At 36.0% G+C, this 17,908-nt stretch overlaps 8 protein-coding genes across 8 annotated transcripts; 5 read left to right on the plus strand and 3 right to left on the minus strand.

The window, feature by feature from the left end:
- Positions 1 to 947: 947 nt before the first annotated feature.
- Positions 948 to 1,659, minus strand: RO3G_12517 (uncharacterized protein; the record flags this gene model as incomplete). Its single annotated transcript, XM_067667101.1, has 2 exons — positions 948 to 951; positions 1,046 to 1,659. 2 exons carry the CDS (start codon positions 1,657 to 1,659, stop codon positions 948 to 950), a joined length of 618 nt encoding a protein of 205 aa, XP_067523202.1.
- Positions 1,660 to 3,060: 1,401 nt separating this feature from the next.
- RO3G_12518 (uncharacterized protein) lies at positions 3,061 to 5,606 on the plus strand (the record flags this gene model as incomplete). The annotated part of the gene is made up of 10 exons (XM_067667102.1): positions 3,061 to 3,434; positions 3,484 to 3,614; positions 3,662 to 3,769; positions 3,827 to 4,060; positions 4,118 to 4,270; positions 4,448 to 4,783; positions 4,844 to 5,055; positions 5,129 to 5,193; positions 5,246 to 5,369; positions 5,508 to 5,606. 10 exons carry the CDS (start codon positions 3,061 to 3,063, stop codon positions 5,604 to 5,606), a joined length of 1,836 nt encoding a protein of 611 aa, XP_067523203.1.
- A 2,047-nt stretch (positions 5,607 to 7,653) lies between these two features.
- On the plus strand, positions 7,654 to 7,983 carry RO3G_12519 (uncharacterized protein; the record flags this gene model as incomplete). Its single annotated transcript, XM_067667103.1, has 1 exon — positions 7,654 to 7,983. The coding sequence occupies one exon, from the start codon at positions 7,654 to 7,656 to the stop codon at positions 7,981 to 7,983; it is 330 nt and encodes a 109-aa protein (XP_067523204.1).
- A 1,109-nt stretch (positions 7,984 to 9,092) lies between these two features.
- On the minus strand, positions 9,093 to 11,503 carry RO3G_12520 (uncharacterized protein; the record flags this gene model as incomplete). The annotated part of the gene is made up of 2 exons (XM_067667104.1): positions 9,093 to 9,154; positions 9,316 to 11,503. 2 exons carry the CDS (start codon positions 11,501 to 11,503, stop codon positions 9,093 to 9,095), a joined length of 2,250 nt encoding a protein of 749 aa, XP_067523205.1.
- A 668-nt stretch (positions 11,504 to 12,171) lies between these two features.
- On the minus strand, positions 12,172 to 13,419 carry RO3G_12521 (uncharacterized protein; the record flags this gene model as incomplete). The annotated part of the gene is made up of 1 exon (XM_067667105.1): positions 12,172 to 13,419. One exon carries the CDS (start codon positions 13,417 to 13,419, stop codon positions 12,172 to 12,174), a length of 1,248 nt encoding a protein of 415 aa, XP_067523206.1.
- Positions 13,420 to 14,499: 1,080 nt separating this feature from the next.
- Positions 14,500 to 14,838, plus strand: RO3G_12522 (uncharacterized protein; the record flags this gene model as incomplete). The annotated part of the gene is made up of 1 exon (XM_067667106.1): positions 14,500 to 14,838. The coding sequence occupies one exon, from the start codon at positions 14,500 to 14,502 to the stop codon at positions 14,836 to 14,838; it is 339 nt and encodes a 112-aa protein (XP_067523207.1).
- A 1,097-nt stretch (positions 14,839 to 15,935) lies between these two features.
- Positions 15,936 to 16,236, plus strand: RO3G_12523 (uncharacterized protein; the record flags this gene model as incomplete). The annotated part of the gene is made up of 2 exons (XM_067667107.1): positions 15,936 to 16,094; positions 16,129 to 16,236. 2 exons carry the CDS (start codon positions 15,936 to 15,938, stop codon positions 16,234 to 16,236), a joined length of 267 nt encoding a protein of 88 aa, XP_067523208.1.
- A 461-nt stretch (positions 16,237 to 16,697) lies between these two features.
- On the plus strand, positions 16,698 to 17,529 carry RO3G_12524 (uncharacterized protein; the record flags this gene model as incomplete). Its single annotated transcript, XM_067667108.1, has 2 exons — positions 16,698 to 17,433; positions 17,519 to 17,529. 2 exons carry the CDS (start codon positions 16,698 to 16,700, stop codon positions 17,527 to 17,529), a joined length of 747 nt encoding a protein of 248 aa, XP_067523209.1.
- Positions 17,530 to 17,908: the final 379 nt, after the last annotated feature.

Raw genomic sequence — 17,908 nt, forward strand, 5'->3', positions numbered from 1 at the left:
AAGTTAATAAATCAACATACTTACAAGATGTCCGAGAGTGAATATACAAGATAATTGAAATGACATTTGTAGTAAATAAGTCCCAACGATAGGTAAACTATGCAATAGGAGCCATTTTAGTTCTTTCAGTATTGTTGTTTGGTATTTTCCATTTAAAAGTGGTGTATATTCAGTGAGTGTAGGAGATGTGGATCGATCTCTGTTACTTTCTGTATCAGCAAGTTGCATATTTTAAAAATAGAAAGAAAAAAAAGAAAAAAGTCGGAAAACACATTCAGAAATTCCTTATTTTTTCTTTTAGCGTGCTTTTGATTTTATATGTCAGAACATGATAGTTTTACTCTCCTCTCCTTTTTTTAATGAGATTCTTTAATAGGAGATATCCACATCTTTTAAAAATGCAATATAACTCATACTTGCTCTTGAATGTCATTACTATTCAACTACAGTTGAGCGAAGGAATCGGTATTTTAATTAACGCACAGACCATTCTTTTATTGAAAGTAGTTGAAACATTTATTATAATATATACAAAATAGTGTAAATTCACTGTTATTAAAAGGAATGGTAAAATGTATTGTATTTTACACTAGCTTTTGTCCTTCTTTTGCTATCCTTTGAGTCAAATGGGTTGATTGTCTGTTGCTAATGAATGAGGATACGCCCTCAGCACCTGCTTTCCTAACAGCCTTATTTCGTTCAATGGTGTAATCAGAATAAGTAACCCAAAGTTTCTTTGGAAATAATACAACTTTTTTGGCCCATTTTAATATATAAATCACAGTCCATACCACAAGAGCGAACACTAATTTATATTAGCCATGTATTTTATCAGTTAATAACACATTTACATGTTAACAAGTATGAAAGTAAAGTATAACCAGTATCCAGCCAAGGATTTTTTGCTCTTTTTGATAATATAGACTCTATATCCACTTCCAACTTCTTCAGCTATAAAATTAAAATAAGTAAAAGATATATACTGATAAACTTTGATTTCTTTTTTACAGCAGAATAATGTGATTCGGGTATATCTTTTATGTACGTCTCCATCTTGCTCCTTGTATCATCCATTTCCGACTGTATATTGTATACCAATCCCTTTGTCTCTTTCAATGAACTTTGAAGTCCTTGTAGCTCTTTTTTAAATAAACTCATCATTGTTATCATTTCTTCATGCTTCATATCAAAAGAATCCTTTTCTTCTCCAGAAACCAGTTCCGAGTGAGTATATTTATAAGCTAAGGGTATATTAATATCCGCAAGATGAAGTCTCTCCATGATACTTTGATTTTCTTCTAAAAACTCTTGCGATTCGGATTGAAATGTCTCTACTGACTCGAGTTGTGTCTCTACAGAAGCAAGTAAATCTCGAATTGTATCATAATGTACATCTGCCTCATCGCCAAGCATTGATATTCGCAAATCTAAAAGAGGACCATTATCTACGTTCGATGATGAAAGTTGAGCTAATTTTTTAAATTCGATTGTGTCTGAAGGCAATGCATGCACAATGACAATCATTCTAGGTTGATAATTGTCTTGGGTCATAACACAACCTGCTATAATATCTGCTGCATCTACATATTCCATGTCCTCTTCATCGTCTTCTTCCTCAAGCTCTTCTTCTTCAACAGAATCGGTGTGCTTTATCATCATTTTCTTCTTCATAGCCCTACCTTGTCGTTCGTATTCGTCGATAATGCTTTTTACTTCATTAGGCAGTGAATAATAATCAAATTTGAATGTTACTTCTTCGTCATCTTTTTTTAAATAGTTTTCCTGTATGCTTTGCTATATAACTCTGTGCTTTAGTCTATTTTTCTTATAAATAATATTGCTTTTCCTTACCTCTTCATCACCACCATCATAGTATATTTCCTCTTCTCTATCCCCTTGTTTTTCTTCTTCGTTAATATCACTTTCAGTAATTTTGTTATGAAATGAGTCCAAAAAATCAGTATCCTCATTTTCTCTAATAGCAAAAAATTGTAAACTATCAAATGAGTGTCTTCTGTTAATGGTATCTGTCTTATTATTATGAATCATAGATGCGATATCAATCGTATGCGTTCTAGTAATATTATTGTATTCGAGATTTTTTTCAAGCGTACTACTTGTTGCGCTGATATTACTTGCATTGGGTGTTACTGGTATAGATTGATTTTCATTTGAATGATTGGATGAAATCGAGCTACTTTCAATATCTGAATTATTTTCTATTATTTCATCTGATCTTCTTTTGTGTTTATTTTTATATGGTTTTATAATGGACTTGTATAACCATGAAGACCTCTTTTTTTCTCCGTCCATCATGATTATCTCTGGATTATTATTGTTTGATTCAATTGAGGAAGACTTGCTTGGCAATAGATCGTTGCTTATGATCTTGTCAGACGGTTGTATTTTCATCAGGCCACTGTAACCATCTTTTAATGGTTCATTTTTTGGTTGTAATTCCACTACGTGTTATCATTGATTAATCTTAAGTAAATTGTATTGTTTGTAGATATACCTGAAAGATGTCTGTGATTTTTATATTTTGGTTTATTAACTTCAGGTAATATTGCAGTCAATTGGGCTAATTTTAATATATCTTCATCGGACACAGCGCCTAATGCATCTATTTAAATAGTAAGAAAAAATTGAAACAGCATTGGTTACACTATGAACCTTTCTGATTTGTAATTTCCTTAGGTTTCTTTGACTTTCTATCTATTGAACGAGAGGGATTCACTTGTACAGAAGTGGGTTCCAACCAGCCTCTGTTACTATTATTTTCTGAACTAAACACATCCTCTGTTTGTTTTTCTTTTTTTTGTTCAATTGGCTTTAATCTTTTACTAGAGTTTTCAAACATGTCATTGCCCCTTTGAAGTAAAAATCTAGCAAAGGAAAGAAGAAGAAAAATATTAAAATGTGGAATTAAGCAACCTTTTTTTGAATGTCCGAAGTATCACGTATTTGGAATCCTTTTCTTTTTTTCCCTAAATCGGTCAATCTTTCTTAGAATCAATCATTTTCTTTTCTTTTTTTTTCTTTTTTCATTATTTTCTGAATATGGGCAAATTAAGAAAAAGAAAACAAGAAAAGCGTTTAAGATATGATGAACGTGAACTTCCAGAGGACATCATGGCAGATTCAGCTGCTGTGATATTTAAAGAAGAGCGACCATTCTGGAGCCGTAAACGGTTCAATTTTATTGTGGGTCTCTCTGTAGGCTTATTAGCTATGTATGCTGCCTCAACGACACCTGTTGCTCAGAATCACATCAATAGCTTTCAAGATTATCTTTTACTTCAACTGGCTGATATTGATCTTGCTAATATTTTGCCAGCAACAGAGTTAGTTGATGAGTTTTTGGGTAATTTTACCAACTTAATTTTACCTACGCCTGCTACAGAGATGTCATTTATGCCTGCATTACAATATAGGTATAACCATGATATTATATTCATACACGTATATTTATCTCATATTTAGAGAATCACTTGATTTAAAGCCGCATTATCCTGTAGTCATGATTCCAGGTATTGTTTCATCTGGTCTTGAAAGTTGGGGAACTTCTGAACAATCCAAGAAATATTTTCGTAAACGCCTATGGGGAACAATGAGTAAGTGTGCATTATAGCACAAAGCAAAATAACCCTTAAGTAAGTAGCCATGGTAAGATCTGTATTGATGGATAAAGAAAGCTGGACAGAACATATTATGCTGGATCCTAAAACTGGACTCGATCCTCCCGGTTATAAAATTCGTGCTGTTCAAGGTGAAAACTACCTAATTTCCTTAAAGCAAAAAAATCTGATTGACACGTGAAAAAAAGGAGTTGAAGCAGCCGATTACTTTATTACGGGTTATTGGGTATGGGCAAAGGTCATTGAAAACTTGGCTGCTATTGGCTATGACACAAACAATATGCATTTTGCTTCTTATGATTGGCGTTTATCTTTTTCAAATCTGGAAGTACGCGATGGTTATTTTTCAAAGTTAAAAAATACAATTGAATTGTCCAAAAAACAAACGGGTTATAAGACTGTCATTATTACACATTCCATGGGTAAACCAAAGAACATACAAAAACTGTATAATTCTTTAATTATATCTTAAAGTAAAGGTGGTACCATGTTTCCTTATTTTTTAAAGTGGGTTGAAAGTAAAGATCATGGTCAGGGTGGTTCACGTTGGGTTAATGATCATATAGAGTCTTTTATTAACATTGGTGCTCCCCTACTAGGTGTTCCAAAAGCTATTACTTCTTTACTTTCAGGTAAGAATGCATATGACTTAAGAATCCTATTTATAAAGTAATATATGATAGGTGAAACAAGAGATACAATGGCCTTGGGTAGCTTTGGTGCTTATATATTAGAAAAATTTTTTTCACGTCGTGAACGATCAAAATTAATGAGATCCTGGATGGGTGGTGCTTCAATGTTGCCTAAAGGTGGAGAAACTATTTGGGGTCATAAAGAGAGTGCTCCAGATGATGAAGGCAATGAAAAATATCAGACATTTGGTAACATGATTTCCTTTGTTCCCCGTCCGGAAGGATTCAATGAAAACTCTACCAATATACCCAGTAGCTCAAACGATCCTCTCATACGTAATTACACTGTTCTCGAATCGATTGATCTTTTGGTGAAAAGTGCTGATACCAACTTTGGAAAACAATTGTACGCAAATTATTCTTTTGGTGTCACTACATCACCTAAGCAACTCAAGTTAAATGATCGTGATCCAACAAAATGGTCTAACCCATTAGAAACTCGTTTGCCAGCGGGTATTTACAGCCAATAAGACATAGATATGCGTATAAATAATATTTTACTGTTGCTTATAGCTCCAAATATGAAGATTTATTGCTTTTATGGTATTGGTGTCCCTACTGAGCGAAGTTATTATTATGCAATTATGGATGAACATTTAGATAAAGTATGCAATGTCTCCAATAATACGACAGAGTGCATTTCCACCAAAAAGTCGAAGCAAACTAAGAAAAACTCTGCATTAACAACCAGCTTGGCAGACTTTTCTAATAAAACGCCTTTGCTGGTAAATATACAAAAGACATGCATTGAGCAAAAAAAAAGGGAGTGGGGAGAGATGCTAATCATAATTATTACAGCATATTGATGCAAGTGTCAGTGACCCTGTTCAACGCATTGAGACTGGTATTCGATTTTCTGATGGGTAAGTGTACATTTTCTATAAGGTATATGTATTAAGCCAACTATAATTACAGTGATGGCACTGTCCCATTATTATCACTTGGATACATGTGCACACCATCAGGAGGCTGGACAAAGCATGCAAATCTATATAACCCAGGACAAAGCCCTGTGATTCTTCGAGAATATCAGCATGAAGTAAGTACAAGCAAATTGGATGTTCGAGGAGGATATAAGGCTGCGGACCACATTGACATCCTTGGAAATTGGGAAATGACAGTAAGAAAATTGTCTCTCTATAAAACTCGTTTGTATTTTTTTAACTTTAATATACAGTTGGACGTATTATTGATTGTTTCTGGAAAAGCTGAGAATGTGACAGAAAGAATTTATTCTACTATTGAAGAGCATGCAAAAAAAGTCAGACTAACATAAATTTACTGAAGCACCTTTACATAGAAAAAAATTAATAAAGTCTAACAATTAATACAAAATACATTAATGAAATACTGCTTGAAATGTATTAAATATTAAAAAATAAGGACAAAGAATTAACAAGACCGAACAATAGTTCTAAAGAAAGATTTCAAGGCTATTTATATTAGTTGAGCAAGACCTGAGATTGAATAACGATAATAGTAATTCAGAAAAAGGCAGAAACAAAAATAAAGAAACAGTTTTTAGTAAAAATTACTCTAATTGAAGGCAGGTATTTATATCTCATTGAGTGAATGGCTTGACATCTTCTATTGTTATCGTTCTTCTAATATTCAGGTACTTTAGCAAGTGTTATCTATAATTATGATTATGAAAACTTTTCATTTGTTCTTTTGTATGTCTGTCATAGATTATCTTTTATTCTGGGAATTCCTCACTGATTTGAATAACGTTATTTTACGCGTTATTTCAATTATGTGAAATATTAGCAATATTCCTGACATTGGATTGGATTTGGTTATTTTAGTTGATACTTCTTCTTATCAAAGAACTCTCATGAATACAATACATATTCTAAAAGAAGATGTTTAATTGGAATTGATTGTATGATCTTATTTAAATAAGCTTATATTTTATTTTAATTATGATCTTGTATGAAGACTTATATTCATTAATGTCAACTACAATCAGTTACTGTTCTACATCTACTACCACTTCTACATGATTTTCCTTGCTCCCCTACCTCTGACTTCTGGGATCACCACTCACTGAAATCTTCCGTCGTCTTACCTCTCTTGGCTGACTTCTTTTTATCCCATCTCCTGCCTACCGAATCAAGAGAGTCCATTCAAACTTATTATCGGCAAGCTTTCGTATTTAAACAACTACACCCTAGAAAGCTAATTCAGTCACTAGATGGCGTTTTCTCTCTGTTCTTTCGTGTGGTCGACAATTTGCCTCATATCTTCGACAAAGTGGTAATTAACCCTCAAACAGCTCTTTGTCTCACTCTAGGCGATGTCTCTATACCATCATCCTCTTGTCCGTTACCAAGTTCAATGGCTGTTTATCGTGCTCTAGTGTGTACATGACTGATCCTATTTCTGGGAGGTTACTGTTATGTTCTGGTAAAGTAAAAGAAATAACAAAGATAAACCAAAAGAATACTTTTTGAGACTGAACTTTATTTAAGACAATCTTCATTGTTAAAAAGAAAACATTACAAAGTCTACTATTTATATTCTTCTATCAATTGGCGGGTAAATGAGTAGTTATGAGCGTAGATCCAATCATTGACACGTTTGATTGAATAGTGATCACTGAATCGATTATGAAAATTTTTAATTCGTTGTTTTTATAGATCTTATTGTTCTTTAACTGATCTGGGAGAGTTGTCCCGTCTTCATTGAGAGGAAAGATATATTTATATGAAATGCCTCCAGTCAGATCAAAGTTGACTAGGTACCTGATCCATTATTATTCATTTACAGAAATGATGAATAGTAAAGATCATGACTTATTTAGTGTTCATGTTTACTTCATAGAATGAATCTAATAGTGATAGTTTTATATAAAACGAAGAAGAATATATTTTATTTAATAAAGATTTAAATTATTATCTTTTATCAATTTTAATATACTTCTTTTAGTTGTGATTATTCAGTGTCCGTTATGATCAGACTCTGTTCTACAACAGTTACGACCTAGATCTGCTCGTGAAATCTCTCCACACCCATACCTCACAAATCGCTTTCTTAAATAGGTCCAATCTGATCATATGAAGCTTGATCCTTTTTTTATCCGGGCTTTCTTGCGTCCCAGCTCATCGTTCATCCCGGTAGCTCACACCTATATCGACATGTCTCCTTTCCTGGTAGCCTTATCCTTGACTCCAAAGCCCGGTGATCAATTGCGCCTCACATCTAAACGGTACCGTCGTCTATGTAGACCTCCAGTGTCTTCTTCGACCCTCTACCCTGATCTCCCCCCCCCCTCAAAACGGCTTCTTCTGTGGCGCTTCCCCCTCCGACCACAAAGTCGCAACATGTGGTACAAGTTAATCCATAATAAACTGTCTTGTCTGTCGAACCTTTACCTGCCTTCTAAATTATGCCCTGTTTGCAAGAACCTGGAAGAAACATCTTCCCATTTCCTCTTTGACTGTCCTCAAAAGCTTGCCGTTTGGTCTGTACTTTGGGATTCACAGTTTGAACAGCCGTTTTCGAAATATTCGTTACGTCGTGCACTGTTCCTCCTAGATTTCCCTAAATGTCGCCCTGATACGGTCCATGCTCCCTCTGTTTTCATTGGTACCATGTTGTTGGCCATATGGTGCAATCACTGGGCATTTATTTTTGATCATCGTCCTTACTGATGTCAACATTCGCTATATTAATCAACTCTTGTCCGTTTCTCTCCAAGAATCGCTATTATCAAGTGGGATTTCTCCTCTGCCTCTTCCACTTTTACAGTTGTCGGATCTTTTATCTTGTTGACTGCCATTAAACTGTACATGCTCGACTCTATAAATACAAAACCATGAACAAAAACAATTCAAAATTTAAAAAACCCATACCAAAAACATTTTCACGTGCCATCCTTATCTGTCACTTAATAAAAACCCGAGCTCATAGCTCCTTATATAAAAAAAAACGTATTGGTTTTTGACTGTAAATTTGCGGATGGCTTTTTTTATTTTGCGGACAATGATTTTTATTTAGCGGACAATGATTTTTATTTAGCGGAAAATGATTTTTATTTAGCGGATAGTAATTTTTTATTTTGCGGATAATAAATTTCATTTTGCGGATTGGCTCAAGGGCCAGACATCTATCAAAAAACGAATATGAATGGTTTATCCAATTCACACAATCATGAACTGATACAGTTTTAGCTGATTCAATAATTCTCGTGCTTAGGTTGTCATTTGAACTCAAGCAATCTCTCCTAATAGGCATTTTGTAGTGAAGTAAAGCAAAAAATGAAAAAGGCACTATCCGCAAAATGAAATTTATTATCCGCAAAATAAAAAATTACTATCCGCTAAATAAAAATCATTTTCCGCTAAATAAAAATCATTGTCCGCAAAATAAAAATTTTTTTTTTTTTTAAATTTGAAAGATTATTTATTTATAAAGTCCATTTGAGCGCGGGGTGTTTATCACATCTGTTCGCCCGGACTAGTTCAATATAAGGTAAAGTAATATGAGGCTAAAAAACCCTTCGGGATCAAAGGTAAAAAAGGTCAATGGAACAGTATTTGGAACGTGGTAGCATTCTTAATGCTTTAAGAGCCAATTTAGAAGGAGCTGACCGTGTGGAGGCCTGGTACAAGTATCGATATGGTTATAGAGATGGTCCAGTTCAAATAGTATTGAACATATGGTTGGCCAACGAAGAATTCAAGGGGTAACTGTATGACTTGAACGAGGAAGTTTTGTTGGTAGGATATTTAAAAGGAACGACAAAGGATCTTCAATAGCACTAGGCATTTGTAGCCGGTTGTGCATGTTGAGGCATTGAATTGCGTGCGATTTTGTCAGCGTCTGATTTGGATGAATGGGACAAGGCCTGGGTTTGCCACCAGGAAGCCATCCAAGGCGCCATCTTATGCATCGGCTACGTTCTTTTCGGGTCATCGGCAACCAAAGGATTGGATCAAGTGAGACTGTTGGTCGACAGCAAGAAAGTAGTTTTGAATTTTTACGTTGTTTTTGGTAATCTAGACTTTGTTGCAGAAATTGTTTCTTGATGGCCTTGAAAACCTTGAGACTGAGCTCTTCCACTGGAGGAGGCATGATTTTCCAAAGTGAGGACTTGGATAGTTTGTACCATTGTTGATGTCTATCATTTTGTATGTGCGGCATAAGCTTTGTAAGGAGAGCGTCTTCAGGTAGCGTAAAAGATCGAAAGAGGAATTGAGCCTGGAGTATGTTTAGTCGCTCTTTCATTGTTGGCAAGCGTGATAAGTGACGCATAACTTTGGTTGAGGCTCGTTTAGATGCGCCATATATTCGTCGTAAGCAATCATTCTGAGCATCTTCAAGTACTTTTGTTTGGGAAGCAGTTAACCGATTGATTGCTAATCCATATTCTATCCGAGCACGTACTATTTGTGCGTAGAATCTAGTGGATAGAAGCCTGTCGAACCCATTGGGGTTGACGCCCACAGAAGTCAATACGTTCATCATAGCAAATGCTTTGTAAACATTGTGTTCTATTAGCTCTTGTGGGTTGAGGTAACCGCCCGGTTTAAAGGGAACTCCAAGGTACAAAAAGGAATGCTGTTTGAGTAAAGTCTGTCCATAAAGCTCATAGCTCAAGTCATCATTCATGTCACTTAACACCACGCATTTAGATGGGTTCCAATGAAAGCCGAGTGAGAAACTGTAATCTTCACAAATCTTTAATAGCTTTGGCATTTGTGCTCTTTCAGAGATCAGGACTACATCGTCAGCATATAACAAGCAATTTATAAGTGGGGCTAATTCCACTGGGGAAGTATCCTCTGATGGTTGCTTCAGTCGTAGTCTTTTCGGTAGATCATTGATATATATAGAATAGAGCAATGGGGAGAGTATTGATCCTTGTAGAACTCCTGTTCGTGGGGAGAAGCGATAAGAAGTCTCATTATTAAGAAGGACCTCAAGGTAGACGTAATCAAAGAGATGTTGGAGGAGAGCTAGTAGTGGAGGTGGTGTTGTTGGCTGTAGGGACTGCCAGATAAGATTACGGTCAACAGTGTCATAAGCAGATTTTATGTCGAGGAAGATCAGGGTAGGTTTAATCTTGTGGTGAGTGCGTAATACTTGGCATATTTCGGCCAAACAGAGGGCTTGATCTAGTGATCCACGACATTCTCTGAATCCGCCTTGCGCAATGTCAATAGGAGGGCTGTACAGTTGGACGTCATTCTGTAAACAGCGTTCTAGGATTTTGCGAAAGATCGAGGTTAGGCTGATTGGCCTAAAATTACCAGGATCTGTTGGGGTACCTTTCTTGTGAATAGGTACTACTTGAGCCACTCGCCAACTTTCAGGGACATAGGACCATTTCCAACATAATTGGAATAATGCTAGCAAGATTGGTGCAAGGAGATGTTGAATAGGAAGAAGCATCTCGTTTTTTACATGATCAACGCCAGGAGCCTTGTTCGAAGGGAGTGATCGAATAGCTGATAGGATATCCGACAATGTAATTGGGCAAGCCAATTCAAATGGTAAGCTATCTGAACTGATTTCGGACCTTTGCATTTCCTGTGTAGCTTCGCTAGAGTATACGTTTTCAAGATGTCTCGCCATTGTGTCAGCTGAATGCTTGTGTCCTTTCATTGTTGAAAATGTTGGGCTTATTGTTCTTCGTTTTCGTATACGACTGATTTTGGCAATTGCTTTTGCATATTGATTAGATGCCAACTGTTGACAGAAATGTTCCCAGTTTTCTTTGCGTCTCTTTTGAATAAGTCGCCGTAGAGCAGCACGAGCCTCTTGATGTTTGAGCCAATATTTCAGTTTGTTGAGTCCTTGAGCTTTTCGCCACTTACGGTAATATCTTTCTCGGTGCTCGTAGGCCTTTTGCATATCCTCTGTCCAGAAGTCCTTCAGTGGTTCCACTGGTTGTAATTGCCGTCCGCAGCTTGTGTCCAAGGAGTGATAAATCGCTTGGCAAAGTTGTCTATTGAACTGTTCAATGTACGTAGTTGCTGTTTGATGGTCTCGAAGTGACGTAGCAATTGTTATTGTATGAGACTTTAAAATATTTTGTGTGATCGTTTCGAATTCTTTTATGTATTGCTTGAATATCTTGGGGCTTTTTAGTCGACCAAGTCTCCAAGTGATTCGCTTCTCTGGCGGACTACCTGACGTGGTTCTTGGAATATCAAAACTTAGGGTCATCAATTTGTGATTGGAATCTAATGACAGATCGCTTCTTATAACTAAACAAGGGTTATTCAGTTCATTACTACTTAAGAAATAGTCTATTATGCTACTGCCCTGATATGTCATGTAAGTAGGTTGACCAAAACATAGCCTTGAGTTCCACACAATCAGGTTGTTTCGTTGAATCCAGTTGTATAGTTGATTCCCTCTAGAGTTTGAGTAGTGATCGCCAGTATAATTTCCCATTCTGGCATTAAAATCACCACATATAATGGTTTGGTTGATATGTGGGATGGTTTTTGGTAGTGAATCAAGCGTTTCTGCAATGGTTTGGTTATCAAGTGAAGGTGGAAAATACACACAGTGTATCAAAACATCTTTGATTGTAAAAGAGAGTTTATACTGTGAGAGTTGTGAATCGTCGTTGGGTAGGTGATATACATGGTACTGACATGCAGGATTAACCAAAAGACTGATGTCTTGACTTCCTTTTGTGGCGAGTGGGTGTGTTTTTATGCCATATGTATGATATTGTTTCCAATGGGTGGGGTATCTGTTTGGTGATAATAACCAAGTTTCTACGAGTAGTAAGACTGATGAGTGTTCTGCTAGAGATAGAATAGGTGATATTGCTTGTTTGGGTAACCCGGTGGCGTTGAAGAGCATGATATTTAATTGGTTCATTAAATATCAAAATCAATGCTATGTTGGGAGCTGTTGGCGTTGTTTGAGGAACTGTGGTTATCCTCATGTTCATTAGTTGTGCTCATTTGGTCATCCTCTGAGTAGAATAGATCATCTACTAATTCTTGATGTCTTGGGTGTCGCGTTGGAATGATGTCTAAGAGTGTCTTTTGGCTAATCCATCCTTTAGAGAAGAAGTGGCGGGCAACAGCAAACTTGACGGGTACTCTTATGAACTGTAATGCGCGTTCCATGCGGTCGCAATGGTGCATAAAGGCGCGGTTTGTACGTTCTTCTAATGGCAAATTTGCGTATTTAGGATCCCTAAGATTTTGGGGACTACAAGGGTCAAAGTCATCTTTGATGGTAACTTTGAATCGCTGAAGTTGTTGTCGCAGTTCAGCAGCATAGTCATTATGAACTAATAAGGCCAAGATGTTTCGATCTGGATAATGTATGTCAAGGATTCGGTTGTTGTTAATGTCAAGTTTTCGCAAGCGGGATCTAACCTGTCCGATTGGAACTCTAGCCTTCGTAGGAACGTAAATGTACTGGAATCCTTGGTTGTCTGATGGTGGCTGAAGGAAGCGTGCAGCAGCCTCTTGGCGTTGTAGGCGTCTTTGGTTACGAGTTGCGATTAGATTATCCTTAATACGTTGTATCTTAGCAGGTTCGTGCCAGGGAGCGGATTCGATGTTACTCGTTTGGGTTATAGCTGCGGTATTTCGGCGAGGAGGCTGCTGATTTAAACTGGGAAGGGGATCCGCAGTTTGAGTTTGTTGTAAAAGTTGTTGTTGGAGTTTATCAGTTTGAGAGCGAAGGCTATTAATTTCTGCTCTTGCCTGTTGAAGTTCCTGTGTTAAGCGTTGGATTGTATCAAGGAGAGTTTGCAAGTCGCTTGGGTTACTGTGAGTAGTTGGTGTGTGCGCATTGTTATTTTCTTGGAAGGATCTAGTTTCTTCCATGTCTGTCGGTGCCTGAATTTGCGATTGTTCTTGACATGAATCGTGAATAATATGCTTCATTGATGCTGCCTGAAAGCATTTGCCACAGCTAACGCAGCGGAACAAGGGATGTGGTGGATCTGACTTGGTTGAACCATGTCGTCGGAAGTGACCTTGTTGATTACAGTTTGGGCATATTAAGCGTTTACGCTCTTTGCTAAAAGTGGAGAGAAGGGAATCAACTTCCTCTGTAGACAAAGGATGGTTAGCTGATCCCTGAAGACTATTGGAGTCTATAGGCATTGATTAACGATAATAAATGTCGAAGTGAAGTTGTAGCTGTTGTTGTTTTGTAGCGTAAAAAATCTGCAAAATAAAAAAAGCCATCCGCAAATTTACAGTCAAAAACCAATAAGCGTGTTTATGCGCTTTGGATCAATTTGTGATACCAACTCCCTCTTTTTCTTTTCTTTTCTTTTTTTTTTTTTTTGAAAAGAGAGGAAAGCATTAATCAAGAAATTAACGCTTACGCCACGGATGAAGATCTAGAAGATGATGACATTGATTTAGATACCCTCGCTACAGATTTGGATAATGAGGATTTAATACCTGAAGATTTTATCTCTGAACGAAATGAAGCATTACCCATCATAAAACCAAATTTAAAGTTGGATATACCTTTCACAACACAAAGTATTGATAAACCTACTAAGAAACTCCAAGCATATAACGAAGCAATCACCCACGCATGCCAGCAAAAAGGTACAGAAAACGACAAGAACAAAACAATGTTCATTGTGGATACTTTGTCACTAAAGCCTTTTGCAATATTGGACAATCATGGAAATGAGGAAAATGCACTCCCTCATGATACTATTGTAAATAAGCTTGTAACAAAACATGATTCTATCAAATCTATTCCAACCATGAAAAGACCATATGAATATGACAGTGCTACCAATTCATTATGTATAAATTGCTCATCACAAGTTCATGCTGAACTCAGCAACTTGTTTGATACCTCGCCTTATTCCTCATTATTGAAACAACGGGAGTATACAACAGTCGCTCTATTTAATGGTGGCCAAAATTTTTTGAATATCCACCCTTAAATCGAAATTCGTAGCTGTTAAAAAATTGAAATCACTTAATATGTATTGTAGTTACATTATAGACATGTTTGTACAGCATGTTTCCACATAGGCCACTGTCGGTTGGTATAGATTTGGTAATTGTGTAAGGACATCAACGAATCAAAACTTGCTTAAGACGATCAAAGTTGCTGGAAGGATAATATACGAGTCGTAGACTCAAAATAATTTTGATGAGAATAAATATGACAACAGAATTTATTTTCTTTGTTTAGATTTTATCTGTAGAAAAATGTCTAATAATAAATGTGTACGCCTTTCTATTTCTCAAAAAATTGAACTTTTGGATCAAAGTGCTACTGGCCAGCTTAATCAAACAGAATTAGGTGAATGGGCTATGAAGAAATTCAATTTAGATCAACCACTTGCCCAACAGACTATATCAAACATTCTCAAAAATGCTGAAACGTTATATAGTAATAATAATGTTGTCAATAATGGCAAAAGTCTAAAAACAACACGCTATCCTCAACTTGATGATGAAGTAGTAATGTTTGTTGCAGACATGAACAATAATAATCTGCCAGTCAATCGAGACTCAATCCTTCGATATGTAAGACATATTGCTTGAGTGAAGTATAGAATCCCTGAAAATGAAATTTCATTTTCTTCTGGATGGCCCACCAAGCTTTTTAAGCGAATTGGAGTAAAATGCAGGCCAATGCATAGTGAAAGTGCCTCGGTAGACATCACTTCTGAAAGCATTCAGAGCGAATTGAGGAAGATAGAAGAACTGTTTGGGCCATATGATCCTACAGATATCATGAACTTTGATGAAACATGCTTATATTACCAACAACCAATTGTTATCGCACAAGACAAGATGTGGTATTTACACATGTAATAAAGTAATAATGTAAGTTACTACGAACAATGGTCCTCCAAATTAGGAATATCGGACATTGTATTACGCCACTTCAAATAAAATCCCGATCCACTCCAGAATATTCTAATAAGTTCCTGGATCAGGATTAATAATTACTTCTTGATAAGAAGATGTTAAACTATGCCAATCATATAAATAACTCATTGTCTAATATCGATTAATAATCAATAGTCATATACTGTAAATATTAATATTTAGCCGTGATTAGAAAAGTATAAATACCCTCATATTTTTAACTTGAATAAAGGACAATCTACTTTGAGTCTCACTTATTTTTACATTTGTTGATTGACTTAGTACTTTTTATATTATAAAACCTCAAATATCACACAAGAGCCCCAATGTTTTAAAGCAAGAGCTAATTTGTTATCCATGACTGCAATTGGAAAAAAAAACATGAAGTTGAATACCATTATTCTACTAATGCGTGGATGACAACATACGTGAAAAAGTTAAAAGTTGCCTTTGGAAGACAGAATCGAAAAATTGCTCTTCTTTTGGATAATGCGTCCTTTCATAAAATAAGAATTCCGCTCAACAATATTAAATTGATATTTCTCCTAGCAAACACGACTAGCAAGTTACAGGATCTTGATGTACGTAACCTATTATTTCTTGATAAAATGCTATATAAACTGTCTTTTTGTTTTACAGTTTTCTCATTAGTATTTTGTATACACAGGAATTATTGACAACTTTAAGGCACACTTCCGAGCCCAGCAGTACGACCGTGCTTTATGTCTGTATATCAGTAAAAAGTTGGATAATCCGGATGTTTACAAATGGATCAAGTTCAGGCTATGTTTTCTCTAGCTAATGTATGGCTTAAAGTAAAACCAGAAACAATAAATGGAATGCTCCCAGATCTCCCCGGGAAATTTGACAACAAAGTTACTGATGTTATCCAGTTGAACCTTGAAGCAGATGAAAGCGAGATGATAGTATGTTATACAACAAGTGCTACTAATAATGAAGAAACGGCAGAAAGGCAACGTAGATGAAACAGAAGAAAATGATAATACAGAGCAAGATGAGCAGCGTGTCGATATAATAGAGTGTAAAAAACGGTTGAGAGAAGCTTAGAAACCATTCTCATGTACGAATTTCCTTTGGACGATTTTGATCGTAAATTACATCGCCGAATTCGAATGAGATTGGCTGATTCTTGTGCTGAATTAAATAAGTCAAAAGAGCAAACAGATTTTTGATCTTATTTTACAAAGGTAAAAAATTTGTTGTAAGAGTACTCCAAAAAAACTATCACTTATAAAAATTTTTCTATTTAGTGGTAAAAATATTTGGTTTGCACCCTTAAATAGAATAGTGGTATAGTGGTATTTATGCTGGGGACCTATGCCGTTCTTTAGAAATACACACCCATAAATAGGAAATACCCTTAAATAGAGCGGCTACTGTACTCCTTTAACAGATGACATATACACATTACTGAGCAAAGATTGGCAATTTTACCCCAAGTCAAATATTTTTCTGCGACTGTTTTCACTGGCTCAATAACCTTGAATACTAATAACAACCAAGCAATCATGATAAATACGGTTGAAATGTATGGCAAGACGAAAACCACCGACTATCATCGTGAATCATTTGGAAAGTTGAAAAACAGCGTCATAACAAACTCGTTGCCCCCATCAATAAAAACATTACACCAAAATGTATGGCCTACTTCATTAGATGTACGGGATGAAAAGAAGCTTGTAATCGGAACTCAAGTTTCAAACGCATTAGTAACTTCCAGTATTCGTTTAGATGAGAAAGGTTTTGTATCGATTGGTGCCACTTCATCTCATTTCATGCTCGATACAATCAAGGACTCCTTGGTATCAAAGATTTTTATTGACCTTGACTTATTAAAATCCGCAAAGGCATTGATTGAAGACCCATCAACAACAAGCGTTTCAGATATTGGTATTTTATTTCACCAATTGCGGCAATTACGAACAAAGTTTCATCTACCATCAACCTACTCTTTATGCCGTGCTTCAGTTCCAATCACCATGAACCATACTTGCCACTCATTCTCACTTTTCACTTTGAGTGAATTTGACCGTGGTCGCAGTCCGTCTGCATCTATATTTCGCACAATTACTAATGAGGTTTTACTAAATACACTACCTCAAAAAATTGTTCATTTTGAACCGCCTTTTACACATTTCGTACTGAATCTGCTTCGCATAATCCCCAATCAGCGCTCAGCACAAACCATTATGAAACACTGCTTCTCAGCTATTTACTACACTGTAAGCATATCACGTGCTATGCGTAAATGCTGGAAAATATCCAATCAAAAATCAAAATCAAAATGAACAATTTTTTTGGTTTTTGTCGACATTTTTTATTTTATTAGCTAATAATTAATCTCACCGCCCTTTTCTTCTAAAACAAGTTGTAGTCTTTGCGGCATGTTGCATACTAACTGCTCGCAGTATTCCTTTGTAATTTCATTGTACCAAATATCTGCAACCCGTTCAAATAGTTCTTTCATACTTAAGAGTGCAGTTTCATAAGCATACAGCCGAACTTTTAAGTAATTCCATAAATTCTCTATAGGATTTAAGTCGGGTGAATATGCTGTCCAATCCAATAGCTGCACCTTGTTATCTACGAACCATTTTTGTGTTAGTCTAGATGTATGCTTTGGATTGTTATCATGTTGAAATATAATGTCATCCTTTGACATATCGTATTCTTCTAATGAAGAGAGCATATCCTCCGTCATAATCTTGCAATACAGCTC

This window comes from Rhizopus delemar, genomic scaffold (genome assembly GCF_000149305.1).
Source record: "Rhizopus delemar RA 99-880 supercont3.10 genomic scaffold, whole genome shotgun sequence".
NCBI lineage: Eukaryota > Fungi > Mucoromycota > Mucoromycetes > Mucorales > Rhizopodaceae > Rhizopus > Rhizopus delemar.